Source organism: Triplophysa dalaica, chromosome 19 (assembly GCF_015846415.1).
Source record: "Triplophysa dalaica isolate WHDGS20190420 chromosome 19, ASM1584641v1, whole genome shotgun sequence".
Classification (NCBI taxonomy): domain Eukaryota; kingdom Metazoa; phylum Chordata; class Actinopteri; order Cypriniformes; family Nemacheilidae; genus Triplophysa; species Triplophysa dalaica.
Window position 1 is genome coordinate 19406612 of NC_079560.1, and position 16187 is coordinate 19422798.

At 42.9% G+C, this 16187-nt stretch overlaps 1 protein-coding gene across 1 annotated transcript in view; it reads right to left on the reverse strand.

Moving 5' to 3' along the window:
* The window catches only part of LOC130407922 (solute carrier family 22 member 4-like), a 30658-nt gene extending 17224 nt beyond the window's left edge, over positions 1-13434 (reverse strand). The window contains exons 1-4 of the mRNA XM_056731258.1: positions 12849-13434; positions 12256-12359; positions 7861-8015; positions 6398-6569 (exon numbers count right to left, since the gene is read on the reverse strand). Of these exons, the coding sequence (XP_056587236.1) occupies positions 6398-6569; positions 7861-8015; positions 12256-12359; positions 12849-13256 (839 nt within the window). The 5' untranslated portion in view covers positions 13257-13434. The remainder of the gene's footprint in view (positions 1-6397; positions 6570-7860; positions 8016-12255; positions 12360-12848) is intronic.
* Between the last annotated feature and the right edge of the window lie 2753 nt (positions 13435-16187).

The window sequence follows — 16187 nt, forward strand, 5'->3', positions numbered from 1 at the left end:
TCCAAAACGTCTTGGTTACGTATCTAACCTCAGTTCCCTGATGGAGGGAACGAGACGTTGTGTCGAGAACGACAGATGGGGTTCGCCCTTGAGAACCAATCAACTCTGACTACTATAGAAAAGGCCAATGAAATTTGGCGAATGAAATTTGCATGCCGTGCTCCGCCCCCGGATATCTGGTATAAAATGAAGTCGGCGTGCAGCATTCACTTACCTTTTGTTCTGAAGAGCCTGAGAGCCTCTCACGACTGCAGCAGAATATGATACGTGTTTGTGGCATAAGGGACACAACGTCTCGTTCCCTCCATCAGGGAACTGAGGTTACATACGTAACCAAGACGTTCCCTTTCTGTGGGTCTCTCGACGTTGTGTCGAGAACGATAGATGGGGTTGCCTATGGAAAACGCCACAACGCTGTATCGCGTCACAATCTCTAGTGAAGCGACGGTAACAAGCCTGGGCGTGTCAGCTCGATGCTTTCGCGAAACTGTAACCTTCCAGTGTGGTGGTCGGGGGGTTCCAGAGCTTTCTAGGAGAAAGATGGGTACAGCCCTGACCGGTAACCTTTCACAGACGAGGCCTTAGCTCTCTACTGCCGAGAGGCCGTCCGGCTCGGGTTTACACCGGGTGAGCGCAACTCTTAATCAGAGAAGCGCTGCAGAGGCCACCTCCTACCCGTGGGGAGGAATATGGTGGATATAGGTATGGTCTCGTCCTTGGAGGAGAACGCATGGAACGTGCGGACTGGGTAGTTAACCGCGAGGTGGAGGTCCCCCTGGGGAAGCTCATGGGTTACCAGGAGTGGGAACCATTCTCATGAGGATACATCAGACGGAACAGCCCACGGAGGGGGTGTTACAGACGTCCGGTAGCACTAGGACCGGTTAGAGCTATCTGTGATAGCTCACATGGTATCCCGGCCTAAGGGGGAAGGCTGCTCTGCCCAGCCAGCCCCCTGGGGGTGCTTGCTTAGTGATGGATGGAATGCCTATTCTTAACCAGTGTCTGGGTAAGAAGGGAGGTTGGTGAGATACCAGTTTCTTAGCTATGTGATTGGGTAAGAAGAAAAGCACACTGACCCAACCTGTTAGAGGGTGGAATGGTGCTTTCGCAGGCATTCACCCCCCCCGGATGCCAGTCCTACATGTCGCCACATAGGACGTGGGCTGACACTGGGTTTACGCGAAGGTTGTTAACCCTTCCGAAGGTGTTTGGGCGTAGCCCAACACACAGCTCTACAAATGTCTGCTAGAGAGGCGCTTCTGCCAGTTCCCAGGAGGTGGCTAAACTCCGTGTGGAGTGAGCCCTCACTGCCAATGGGCATGGGAGATTCTGAGATCGGAATGCCATCGTAACGGCGTCCACGACCCAGTGCGCCAGCCTCTGTTTGGAGACAGCCTTCCCCTTCTGCTGTCCTCCAACAGACACGGAGCTGGTCAGAGCTTCAGAGCTCTGCGTGCGGTCCAGCACGTACTGGACACAACACTGATCGAGTTGGGTCTTACTCCCCTATGGGGAGCGCCTGAAAGTCCACCACTTGGCCCCGGAGGAAGTAGTGGGAACTTCTTGGGCACGCATCCGGGCCTGGGTCTCAAGATAACGCGAGAGTTTCCAGGGCCGAATTTATGGCAATCCGGGGACACGGAGGATGCTCGGTGGTCTCCTACCCTCTTGAAGGAAGTGAGCGCCATCAGGAGGGCAGTCTTACTCTGTGAGGAAGATCGGAACCTCTGAGGGGCTCTTCGGGGGCACTGAGGCTCCCCAGGACCACTAGGGTCCCAAGAGGGTATGGGGTGGAGATGAGGCAGATTCCGCCCTCTCGCGCCCCTTAGGAACCTGGTGACCAAGTCGTGTTGCCCTAGAAACTTTCCACCGACTGAGTCGTGATGAGTGGCAATAGCGACTACATACACATTCAGTGTGGAGGGGAGATGTTAGTCTCCAGTCTCGTAAGAAGGAAAACACAATCCTGATCGAGCACCTCAGTGGGTCTTTCTCATTGAGAGAGACACCAGGACGAGAAGAGGCGCCGTCTAGAGGCGTGTAACCGCCTAGTAGATGGGGCCCTAGCCTGGGTGATGGTCTCTGCCATAGAGTGGGAGTAGCCATCTCAGGATCTTCTCGTCCCGTCTAGAGACCAGACATGGGAGTTCCAGAGGTCTGATCTGGGATGCCAGAACGTGTCCCTCCCCTGATAGAGCAGGTCCTCTGTCAGGGGAATGGTTCAGGGGGAGTCGCTGCCCAAAGCATCAGCTCTGAGGCCAAGTGCGGTTATTCCGGAGTGGTGTAACCAATAGTAACCAGCAGGTGCTCCTGCTCCCTGACCTTGCACAGCGTCTGTGCAAGGAGGCTCCTGGGGGGGGGAAGGTGTGCTTCCGCCCATCCCGCGGTCAGCTGTGCGCCAGGATATCCGTGCCGAGGGCAGGGAATACCAGGCGGGCAAATGGTGGTATTACGGGAGGCGAACAGGTTTACCTGGGCCTACCCGAACAGCCTCCAAATGAGCTGGACTGCGCGGGGGTGGAGTCGTCACTCTCCACGAGGCATAAACTGGCGAGAAAGCACGTCGGCTGTCTAGTTCAGTTTGCCAGGGGTGTGTGTGGCCCGCAGGGAACGGGTCACCTGTTGACTCCACCGTAGGAGGCGTCGAGCAAGTTGTGTTAGCTGCTGTGAGCGAACGCCACCCTGACGATCTGTGTACGCTACAGCTGTAGTGCTGTCCTCAGACCAGCACGTGCTTGTCTCGCACAAGAGGCCGTAGCCTGCTCAGTGCAATAGCACAGCCCACAACTCTTGGCAATTGATATGCCAGCGCAGGCAGGGGTTCGTCCAACGCCCCACCCACGTGCCTGTTACACATTGCACAGCACCCCTGCAGGGAGACGTCAGTCGTCACCACGACCTGTCTCATAACCTGCCCAGAGGGACCTGAGTCCGTCGAAAACAGTCATGGAAGACTAGGGGTTAGGGTGCGTCGGAAGCAGGGCGTCATCACCACGCGCCTGCTGCCGGTGTGCCACGCTCTCCTCGGAACTCGACTCTGAATCCAGTGTTGGAGCGGTTTCATGTGCATCAACCCAAGGGGTATTAACCCGCGAGGACGCCATGTGTCCCAGGAGCCTCTGAATTATTTCAGGGGGACCGCTGTCTGCCTAAAATGTTCATTTCAGACAGTTCAACACTGGTTGGGCGCATACTGCAGACAGGTGCGCCGACGTGGTGACAGAGTTGAGTTCCATACCTAGAAAGAGGATGCTCTGCACTGGAGAGCTTGCCCCTCTCTTGGTTGACCTGGAGTCCCAATCGATCTAGGTGCCGGGGCACCAGGTCCCTTTGTGTACATAACAGATCTCACGAGTGTGCCAAGATAGGCCAGTCGCTGAGATAGTTTAGTACCCGCTCGCCTTCCTCCCTGGGAGAAAGGGCGGTTTCCACGATCTTCGTGAAGACCGTGGAGACAGGGACAGACCGAAAGGGAGGATACTGTACTGATATGCCCGCCTCTCGTACACGAACCGTGGGAACGGCCGGTGTCGAGGAGGATCGAGACATGAAAGTAAGCGTCCTTCAGGTCGATTGCCACGAACAAATCCTGACACCCGATAGATGTCAGGACGCCCTCTGTGTGAGCACCCTGAATGGCAGCTTGTGAAGGTGCTCTGTTCGGGGTACGCAGACCTTTGGGGGCAACCCGCCGTGTTTCTTGGGAACGGTGAAGTGCGGGTCGTGACCCACTGAACATCTTGGTTTTGAGGGATGAACTCGATGCCTGTTTTGCCAGAAGGGTGGTGACCTCTACCCGAAGTACGGAGGCGTCCCTGCCTCTGACAGAGGGAGAGATGATGCCCCAAAACTTGGGAGAGTCTCTGGCGGACTGGATCGAGTAACCAAGACGGACCGCCCTCATTAGCCAGCGAGACAGTGTGGGCAGCTCTCGAGCTCCCAGGGACTGTGACAGGGTGACCAAGGGGACGGTCTGCTTCATCATTTCCACAGGGGGGTTCGTCGGCTGGCGGAGCTACCCATGTCGCGGGGGTCCCCGGAGGGAAGGTTGGCTCCGCCTTTTTACCTGCCTGGCGGGACGATGGCACGCACTGTCAGTTTGAGAGTGGTGACAGCCGTCGTATGTGTACGACCTCACGCCTCGCCAGGTTGTGAAAAGGGCCCGGCTTTGGTGACGAGGCAGGAATCGTCCCGTACCGACCGATCAGAGCAGTGGCTGTGAAGGTTCGGGCCCGATGTTTTTCTCCCTTAAGGGTGTTCCCGTCAGTCCCCCATCTCGGAAGAAGGTTGTTGACGGGGTGGAGGTTTCCCCCTCGACCTCTGCTTCCGGAGTGCCGCCTGTGGGGGCACAGGAACCGGAGCCGATGTCGAAGGGTTCCTGGATTGCAGGGAAGCAGACGTCACGTGAGATCTCGGAGGCCTGTAGGCGGCCGAGTCGCGGCGTGAAAAAATTTGGCTAATTGCCACGGTCTGTTTCACCATCAAAAACTGCTGAGCGCAGTCCTCGACGGTGTTACCGACAACCCACCCTGCGAGATGAGTGCATCAAGAAAGCAGACTTCCTTGGTGTCACTCTTCTGCACAAGGCATAGCCGGGGGTGTCTCTCCTGGACCACTATCGTCCGACCCAGGGCCCGCGCCGCCACCTTAGTCGCCCATAGAGTGCTGTCAGTGGCGGCACGGAGATCCTGCATTATACCCGGGTCGGCCTTACCCTCGTGGAGCTCTCTCCCCGGCCTGGCGGACCTGCGGGATGGCCATGGCGTAGAGAGAGGAGGCAGCCTGGCCCGCTGCATCGCAAGCCTTCGACACCAATGATGCCGAAGTCTTACGTGCTTTGGACGGTAGGTGTGGCCGATTCCCCCCCAGGTGGTAGCCGTCCGCGGCACAGGTGCACCGCGGGCGGACGTTCCACCCGGGGGATATCGACGCACTCCTTGGATATATGCTTGCAGTTGTTGTTTAGGGACATGATTAATGTAGATGTTTATGAAATTTTTTAAGGATTCTTTTGGGGTTTGTGGTAAAAAAAAATCAGAAATTCTGAAAAAAAATCTGCTTTGAATTATAAGGTTCTATCTTCGAAAACATTAATGAAAGAAGTTATTTACAAGTAACACAAAGGGTTTACTTATTTTTTTCTCCTCATTACTTGTTTAAAAAAAAAAGTGTTATAATAATGTGTTGAAATGTCATGGCTTATATGACATGTATTTAATATTGTAACTTTTTTTGTTCAAGTAAAGCATCCAAATATTTTATAATATAAAATATTTTGTCTAGTTCTGAAATAACATGTCTAAAATAACATGCTTATAGCACAATGTAATAATTTAAAATAAAAGTTGTTTCGATTTAGTTTTTACTGTATCTTTATGAAGTTTAACATGCTGAACATGCGTCGACAGTATTCAGAAAAATGATTACCTCATATTATTACTCATACTCATAAATTAATAGGTAATCCCTGTTGAAAAAAATAGCATATGCTGGGTTAGGTATGCTTTGATGCTGGTTTAACCAATTTAAACCAGTTTTGGACCAGAACATGACCAGCTTAAACCAGCATCAAAACAAAACAAACCAGCATAACCTGTTATTTTTTCAACAGGACTGGCATAACGCTGAGCTCAAAACAAACAATTTAACAGTTACTTGAAATCAGTCGTTCAAAATTGACTTTTATGTTATTTGTCTTTTATGATTAAGGCCACGTCTAAAATATGAAAAATATTTAATACTCATAATACTCTATTCACAAACCAAGTGACAGAAGTAGTTACCCATCATCAGTTGATCCCACCTTCACTGAACTACAGAAATTTCTATATTTATTTGACAGGACAATTGTAAAATAATTTTGAAAATGTGAACTGTTGTTTATTTGCAATATACCAATATGTCGTAATTAATGATACAAGCTCAAAATTTACTAGCAAAATAAACACATGCTGCATGCTACATTTAAATAAATATTACCACAATAATTAGCACCACAGAATTGTACAATAACTATTAAATGGTCAAACAAAAAACATTTTGTTACAAATATATTGTTTATTTTTTTAATTAAGACCCCACTAACTAATTGAATGACTATTTGACCTTAAAGGCTTAACACTCTAGTCTAAAATGTAAGATTTTTTTAAGAACTTAATTTAAAAAAGCTGATCGTGATTAGTCCTCTTGTGTTCAAAGTACTGATGAACTCACAAATAGAACCGTATAGAAATTATTTTAGTTCAAAAATGTGCAAAACATAACTCAATATTAATAGGTTGTCACAGAATAATTATATGTGAATAACTCAATTTTGACAAAAATGTCAGATAGATCCTTATAATTCTGAGGTGATGAAATATTTCAGTTGGAGAAGCACATAACTTACACCTACCACCACAGGGGAATGCAGAAGCAGCCAGGAATGGTAAGAGCAAGTAGTAACATCCTCCAGTCTCGCAAGAAGTACGCAGCCAGTGGAAGTGTCATATACCCAATAGAGAAGAAAAGGCAAACACCAAGAGTGGAGTAGATGTCACGAACTGATGCACTCAATATCTCCATTCCTAGGACAAAAGGACATTTTGAAAACCTGAAGGAAGCTTAAAGAAAAAGTTCACCCAAAAAAGAAAATTCTCTTATCATTTACTCACCCACAAGAAGAAATGAGACATACAGTTTATTACCAGACATGTGTCATATTTCATAAAAAAAAATCTTCTTGCTTTTCAAAAACCAGCTGATTTGCTTCAAAAGGCATTAATCACTGGAGCCTTTATGAAGACATTATGCTCTTATTGGGGCTTCAAAATGTAAAATAAAAACCTCAACCATAAACGTTGATCATAATTTTCTTCTGGAGAAAGAAATCCTTAAATGACAAAGAAAGCTAAAATATTTGATAAAATTTATGAATGTTTAATCCAGTATTTTGTGATGGTAAAAACGACTTATTTTCACAAAATTGAATCCAAATTACAAGGGTTAAAAATAGTTGTTGAACTGCCTGTGGCAGTCTAATAAAGCCTGATGTTTCGTCATGAACTAGAAACACTACTTGTTGAAAGGCTATGCTCCAAAACACACCATAATCGACAAATTGCAAGATGATTCATGAGCCTGATCAATGCTGCCTGATTTTCATTTACATTTGCCTCTGGAGCTACCAAGAGCTAAAATATGCAGAAGCATATAGCCGATGTTTCATACCTTTAGCATCCCTGGTCATGTCATGCAAGGCGAGTTGCTTAAGTCAACAGATTCTTCTACAAATAGAACTTCCAAACTGTCTGAACTGCTGCCCTTTTTCTTATTAAGCTAAAAATTGTCATTTTGACCCTGTCTACAAAACAGTGGATTACTCAGTAAATATTCATCCATTAAATGTAGCAGTTTGTCTTTCTTCATCAATTTATTACTTCTCACTAGAGATAAAGAATTATCAAGATCCAAAAATGTAGCCAGGAAACTGTTCGAGTTGACATTAAATAATACTATATCAATGGACATTTTTATACAAATCCTTGCATGTATTTAGCTGAAAAAATAACATTTAGGTCTCAGTTAGGATGAGTAAATGATGCATTTTCATTTTTGAATGAACTGTTCTTAAATGAAATTTTTTTGGATTAACACAGATTCTACTGTTTAAATTTTTAGGAGTGTTTAATAGATCCCCTGTGAAATATTAACCATTTGTAAAACATTCATCTATTATTTTGTTATCCTAAAAGTAGAAAAAAAATATGACTTTTTAAAAATGTCTTAAATCAACTATAATAACAAGGGGCAAAAGAAAGATGGCTTCTAAAATGTACACATGTAAACCTTAAGCCACAGTACATCAAAAGCATGTACCTAAAACAAATGCTGCCACATAGTTAGAAATTTGTCCCATTCCAACAATGAAAAACAAGAAACAGAAAATGAGCCAAGATGGAGAGAAGACTTGAATAAAGGTAAATACTGTCTGAATCCCCATGGTAACAAACAGCACAATTTTCCTGCCAAACCTGGAAATCAAGAGCAAATAAAATTATTTTGAAAAGGCAACTAGAAGAACATTTTACCTAGCTTAATCATTTACATATGCTTGATATTCTCTGTCAAACTGTTTTTAAAGGGGTTATCATGTTTATTTCAAAAACATCATTCCATATTGATTCTTAGAACCTCTGTGTGTGTGTGTGTGTGTGTGTGTGTGTGTGTGTGCACGTGTTTCTAGAGATGATGAAATTCTGTCCTGAGAGTACAGACATACATTTTTGATGTATTTAATTGCTTATTTTCTCATGCTTAATGTTTTTTTTTTCTTAACTATTTTTATATATTTAGTTTATTAGTTATAATATATATTCATTCAGCATCTTATGGATGCAGTATTTATCTTCACAAGTAGATATGGGTTTCCAGTGGTCTCTTTCTGATCACATTCTTAAGATAGTTTTGATGAAATCTGGTAGCTTTCCCACTCCTGCGCACAGACCGTTCTTCAAAGTGCAGATTGTCATTTACTTTGCTGTCTATATGGGTAGTCAGAAAGGTCCCAGCCAAACCTCATCAAAACTATCTTAATTTGTCTTCCGAAGATAAAAAGAAATCCTAGGGTAATCGTACTACTTCAGTGTGAGTAATTCATAACAGAATGTTCATATAAAATTTTTAAGGTCACAAGATATGACAGTAAAATAGTGACAAATGTGTTTGAAGCAAAGAGACGTGCTGATTAGCACTAACTGAAAAAAATGCATTGTATTAACAGTTCTTGCATTTTAAGGTTCTGCAATTCAATATGGCTGTACATTTAAGCTGTGAATATTTCGAATTGAAACATTTCACACTCTGTATCACGGTCTAAAAATTAAAAAATCAAAATTCTCCATTAAAATTTCAATTAAATTCAACCTTTGCTATTCTAACCTTTACTCGATTTAAAAATTCACTTCCACAAATTCAGGGGTTCAAATTCGGCTTGAAATTCAAAGTTTCACATCCGGGAATCCCAGGAAAAGCAACAGAGCGCCGATTCTACAAATGCATGATCTCTTCCTGTTGCCTGACCGCTTCACCAGCAGGTGTTGTAAGTCGGTTCTGACGTAGATCAAATCAAGAAATGCAGATACTCTTTATATGTTTTCCACGGTGTCCACTCATCTGCTCGATAAAGTCAATTTTGACGCTTGCACTGCCAGTAGTTTGCACAGACACACTCTAGGCCTATTATGCTCAGACTATGAATGCCCTCCTGCTCTGGCTAGAAGGAATTAGGTTATGTTTTACTTCAACCATCATATTCACATAAATATTATGCATCATCAATGTTATCATGACATTTATTGTGTTTAATTGTCGGTCAAATACTGAGATCTCAACCAGCATCCCACTGATAACTGCTCCGATTTTAACACGTAGGCAACTCTCTCAGTATGTGCTTCTTTTTATATGACATAGCAGCAATCTCTACAGACTTTCTTTTTATTTTCCTCACATGATCTTGTTTTAATTTGCGACACTCAGAAAATGCTGGATGTTGTGGAATTGTGGAAACGTTCGTCGTTTTTATTTTGTTAATAAAAAATAGAAAAAACGATCTTTTAGCCAAGCGAACTTCTTGAGCAGGCCAAATAAAATTGACCAGATACAAATAGACAGCACTTTCTTTAGAGCCAGACTAGACCCAAAATGTCTTGCAGCCTGCTGCCAAGCAAGATACCTCACGGCGTTATCGATCTAACAGCTGTAAGATGGTGTTCCCCAAAACGTGCAACAAACTGCTTGAGTTGCTGTCTGTTAATAAAATGCAAAAATGTCAATTTATGTATGGCAAATTTTGGTTTAACAAATTTTGTTGTTTACATAACAATTAAACTGATTTAATTTGTGTCTTTCAAGTCGATTCGGTAAAAGCAAATTCGTTTTAAATTACCAGAGACGCCATGCCATATCGGACACGATCTTTTGTCAACGTTAGACCCGAAGCCGCTGGGACCCATAAGGATCTCCAACATACCTGTACACCTCATCGCAAAGTGTCTATAATGTACGTGTACAGTTCAGTTAAATGATCAAGTTTACCCTCTTTAAACTTATGATGACTGAATGAGATGCATAGGTAGGTGTCTTTATTATTGCAGTATTTCAGTTTGTTTTTTTATTCATTACTTCATTTAGCCTAATAGACTATACTTGGCTATATTTTTCGTTCTGACCTCAGAGATTTCAGATGAAAAGCAGGCATAATTATTTCTGTTGATATGTCTCTTTGAAGTGGTTATTAGTTTGTTTAAGTTTAAGCATTAATATCCTACATTTTCAAAATATTTTACAATTACTTTTTTAAGAAAATACTTTACTTTTAATAGGTTATATATATTGTAGATTATTTTACGTTGTGATAAAATAGTTTGTGGCTTGTTCTTATATCTGTTTGCACTACTTTTTCATTTCCTATACTGTAGTCAGTTTTAAATGGATATTTATTGCTTTTTTTCCTATTTAGTTTTATACCAAAATAATACCATGGCATGTGTCATTCAAATAGCTTCATGAAATTAACTTATTTTATTTTAAAAACTCAATACACAGTATGGTTCAGTAAAGCACTGTTATATATCCATTTTTTCCAATCCCCGAAACTCAAACCATTATTTGATGACTTAAGATGGTGCTAATAAATAGCATGATTTTATGTTTGTATGTGGCAAGCTACAGAAATTTGCGTGCATTTGATACGCAGGTGTAATTTACACACACTATCTTAACCAATATTGTTTTGCTCCTGTACGACACATCGCTTTATTGCTCCCTGAACTATTTTTAAGTTAATTTGGATAAAAATGCTAAATGCTGCTAAATTACTTAATGTTAATGTATTATATGCCCGTAAAAAGTAATGAATACGTATAAATAGCAAGCCAAATACAAACATAAACTCGTACTCTAGATAGACAGTGCAAGGAGATCGGGTAGAATATTAAAATAATTAAATTAATATTATAAATGTATGACTCGATTGTTTCCAGGCCACCTAGAATTGTCCCCGTGCTCCATGTCCTTTCCAGGGCTGATAGAGGTGAGCTAAGCTGCCAGTACAAACGTCAATATTTTTTTTCTTGCTGATGCATAAGAAGCTATCTATGAGAACAACTAAATTGACTTTATCGAGCAGATGAGTGGACTGTGTGGCAAACATATAAAGAGTATCTGCATTTCTTGATTTGATCTACGTCAGAACCGACTTACACCACCTGCTTGTGAAGCGGTCAGGCACCAGGAAGAGATCATGTATTTGTAGAATCGGCGCTCTATTGCTTTTCCTGGGATTCCCGGATGTGAAACTTTGAATTTCAAGCCGAATTTGAACCCCTGAATTTGTGGAAGCGAATTTTTTAATCGAGTAAAGGTTAGAATAGTAAAGGTTTAATTTAAAAACAAGTTGAATTTTTTTAATGAAATTTAAAAGGTGAATTTAGTTTTTTTATTTTTTAGACGGTGATACCGAGTGTGAAATGTTTCAATTTGAAATATTCACAGCTTAAATGTACAACCATATTGAATTGCAGAACCTTAAAATGCAAGAACTGTTAATACAATGCATTTTTTTTTCAGTTAGTGCTATTCAGCATGTCTCTTTGCTTCAAACACATTTGTCACTATTTTACTTCCATAACAAGACATGAATGTTGAGAAGCGGAAATTTTCCACTGGCTGTGTTGGTATAACAATACCTGCTGAATGTATTTCTAGTCTGACTGATCATCGAAAAGCAACTAAGATTATTTAATAAACTGCTCCTTTTATTCTATTTGTCTCCTGCCTGCTGTTTTCCCTCTTTAGTTCTAAACATCATCAGGATAGTTAGATCTATCGTTTTTGTCCTAAGAAATCGATCGAATCCTAAGAAATCGATCGAATGGTATGGTGTCGTTTTGGATCAATAACAAGATTATCAGATCTATCAATATCATCTGCTCAACTGTGCACCAGTAAATGGGTCAAGGAGGTGATAATGTTCAAGTAGATGTTGATGTGAACAACAACTTCTTTTATAAATGTTCTTTTTGAACGACGATAGTTTCAGTTCCGAAGCTGTTTCATCATACAATATGTTCAAACATACAGAAAATATTGACGACCTCTCTAATAATGCACTACTGCCATATACTGGCCTTACGGTGAATGCTTGATATCTCTGTTTGAAAATGTAATGATATTGACACAGGGCTTGTAAAAGGAGCTTTGGTGGTTTCTAACCTGTCAGACAACTGTCCAGAGATCACAGAACCCGTCAAAACTCCGCAAAAAAAGATTGATGTTGTCAATGGAGCTCTCCAGCCGTCTGAACACACCAAATCCCACTGTGATTTCAAGTAAAAAATAAGACCCACATTAAAAATATACCACATCACTGGCCGTTGTAATAAAAATGTCCTTACACTATCCGTAAACAATTTCAATAATCTAATCAACTGAACTTTTACACTGCAATAAAAATATAATGAGTTACATTGTATATGTCAGTTCACAATGTACAAACCAGTACAGATCATAAATTAAAGTCTTAGTTATTATTCAAAGCAACATTAAATCATTTTCATATAATGAGAACAAAACATATAGAACTGAACTTTGACCTGCCACCCTCATTCGATTCGATTTGTATACAGACTTGATAATACACGAAATATATATTTTTTTAATAAAAAGTGTTATCAATGTAATAGTCTTCCTGAATCGAATACTCGATTTTGGAATTGGATATAAAAGCTTTTGACTTAATTTGAGGAAAACGACCTCCTCAAAAAACGTGAGGATCGACCCAACACACATTACTTAACTTACGTTACCTCTGAAACGATCGTGGAGATGTATGTCCTTCTGTCATATTCCCACCCGTCTAAACAGTTTTCCTGGGGAATAGCGGACACGTTGACATGCACCCACGGGATCAAACCTCTGTCAGAATAGCTTTTAATGATATCCACTCTGTGTCGTGAGCATCTACTGACTCGAGCTTCTCCGTCGTGCTCATCTATAGCCACAGACGCGTTCCTCCATTCAGCCGTGATGTTCAGATCCGCGGGAATCACGCAACGGTGAGCGGGTGTATCGCCTATGAAAACCATCGATAACCCCGTGAAAGCATTAGGAATGATGCTCAGGCACAGAAGAGCGAATACAGTCCTTTGAAAAGGTCCCCAGTCCCCCAGAAACGCAGTGCTATCATCGTAGTTTGGAAAGTTCATGGCATTCATGAACACGTTTAAGCCCTCAGAGCAAGTGCGTCTTCCATCATGAGGTCAGCGGCTTTAAACAGAGATGGGAGGGGGCAAACAGACACACGCAGCAGCAGACGCGTTGTAGGCTATATGACTTCAACGGCATTTCTTAACGTAACTTTTAAAAATCAGGTCGGTTTTTAGCAGCTGCATATTTTTCTCAAATAATACATATTTGCCGCATGCTCCTTGCTTTCAGTTGGCTGTTTTGAATCAGATTTGATTCACTTGCAGTGATGTGAATGGATCAGTTTTGGAGTCGGTTCATCGCAACGCATTGTTCAAACGTTTGTTTGAGTGGTGGGAATTTTGATTCATCCCCGTGAGTCGAGTGTGTTCAATATTGATTCTTACATCGCGAACAGGAGGTGACAGACAGACGCTGCGTTGCGTTGTATGGTTCCAACGCAGTGTTCACTGCTGCTCCCTACTCTCTGAGCACGGGATATCCATTGACTTCGATGACAAACGGCTCTCACTACATCTTTGGTGTTTGGAGTCCGTATTTTGGCAAGTTCAAGGACCATGGCATATAGAGCTTGTTAATCGATGTCACGCCGCGTTGAATGTTGAGCCATTTTGTGAGGATGGCTGCCGGTGCGTTCAATGTAATATTTAGTTTTTCTTGTTTGATTAGTAAATATAACTATGGTAGGTCGATCTTGCTGACAAAAACTGAAATAGCATTAAGCAGAGTCGTTCAGGAAAAGCCCATTGATCTTTCACTTTCGATGTCTCCATATATCAAACAAAACAAGTTACAGTAAACATCAAAACAATAATAGCAGTGGAGTGTTAAACCTTACAAGATGGCGGCACCACTGCAACATGGGGCGTAACGTCAGCTTCACATTCTCTTAAGATAGTCTACATGGTTAGGTTTAGGGTGTGGGTTAAGGGTAGGCTACCCTCTTCTTTCAATTCAGGAAACGCGGATGAGTATAAGCAAGATAGCTATAACCTCCGCAAAACTATCACAGCAGCCAAACATCATAGCAGGAGCAAGATCGAGGATCAGTTTAACACCACTGATTCGAGAAGTATGTGGCACGGACTGAACATCTTCTAGGCTTCTAAGGAAATAAAAAATCTGCCACTGCCTCACTCCTGGATGAGCTAAACACCTTTTATGCTCATTTCGAGGAAAATAACAGTGCTAGTGTTGTGAGAACCCCCGTGATCGAGGCGACAGAGGCTATGTCACTCATCTTCTCTGTAGCGCATGTAACCTGATCCTTCCGACCGGTAGATATCCGCAAAGCCTTCACGGATATTTTCAACATTTCTCTATACATTGTATCCACATGCTACAAAACAGTCACTATTGTTTTTGTACCAAAGCAACCAAAAATTAATTGTTTAAACGACTGGCGTATTGTTGCTCTGACCCCCATCATCAGCAAATGCTTTGAGAAGCTAGTTAAAGATTTCATCTGCAATGTTCTGCCTCCCTCACTGGACCCACTACAGTTTGCATACCCCAACAACCGCTCCACTGATGATGTCATTGCACATACACTACACATTGCTCTCTCCCACCTGGAAAAAAGAACACATATGCGAGAATGTTGTTTATGGACTACAGCTCTGCATTCAACACCATTGTGCCCTCTAAGCTAGATGTGAAACTCTGGGCGCTGGACTTGAACAGCTTGCTGTGCAGCTGGATCCTTGACTTTCTGTCTAGCAGACGCCAGGTACTCAGAATTGGCAACAATACCACTGACCCTAAACACTGGAGCGCCACAAGGAAGTGTTCTGAGCCCACTCCTGTAGACACACGACTGCGTCGCAACACACAGCTCCAGCGCCATCATACAGTTTGCCGACGACAGAACGCTGGTCAGTCTGATCACTGAGGCTGATGAAACAGCCTACATAGAAGAGGTGCACACTCTGTCATGTTAGTGTAAAGAACACAACCTCTCACTCGACCTCAGTAAGACCAAGGAGCTGATGGTGGACTTTAAGAGGAAAGACAGAGAACACAATCCTATCACCATCAGCGGAGCACCAGTGGACAAGTCAACAGTTTCAAGTTCCTTGGTGTATCACAGAGGAGCTCATATGGACCACTCACACCGAAGCCATATTGAAGAAGGCTCACCAACGTCTCTTCTTATTCCTGAAACGGCTGAGGGAGTTTGGCATGAATCACCATATCCTCTCTCGATTCTACACCGGCACAGTAGAGAGTATCCTAACTGGCTTGTCACTGCCTGGTACGGTAACAGTACCGCTCTCATTCGTAAAGCCCTTCAGAGAGTGGTACGAACTGCCAGCAACACCGTCGAAGGTGAGCTTCCCACTCTCCAGGAAATTTACACCAGACAGTGTGTGAAAAAAGCGAGGAGAATTACTAGAGACACTAGCCACCGTAATCACGGTCTCCTCACCACCTACCATCTGGAATGCTCATGCCGCTACCTGTTTCTAATCGTCACTGGTCGCATTTGGGTGTTTTCGTTATTGGCCTTCCTCCTTCTCAAGGTAATCCCTGTATGCTATTAATTGTTGATTATTTCTCTAAACCCTGTTGTTTGCCCTCTCTCAATGGCCACCCCACTGCCATAGAAACAGCCAAGCTGCTATTCACATACAGTCAGGTCCATAAATATTGGGACATCGACACAATTCTAACATTTTTGGCTCTATTCACCACCACTATGGATTTCAAATGAAACGAACAAGATGTGCTTTAACTGCAGACTGTCAGCCTTAATTTGAGGGTATTTACATCCAAATCAGGTGAATGGTGTAGGAATTACCACAGTTTGCATACGTGCGTCCCACTTGTTAAGGGACCAAAAGTAATGGGACAGAATAATAATCATAAATCAAACTTTCACTTTTTAAAATTTGGTTGCAAATCCTTTGCAGTCAATTACATTCTGAAGTCTAGAACGA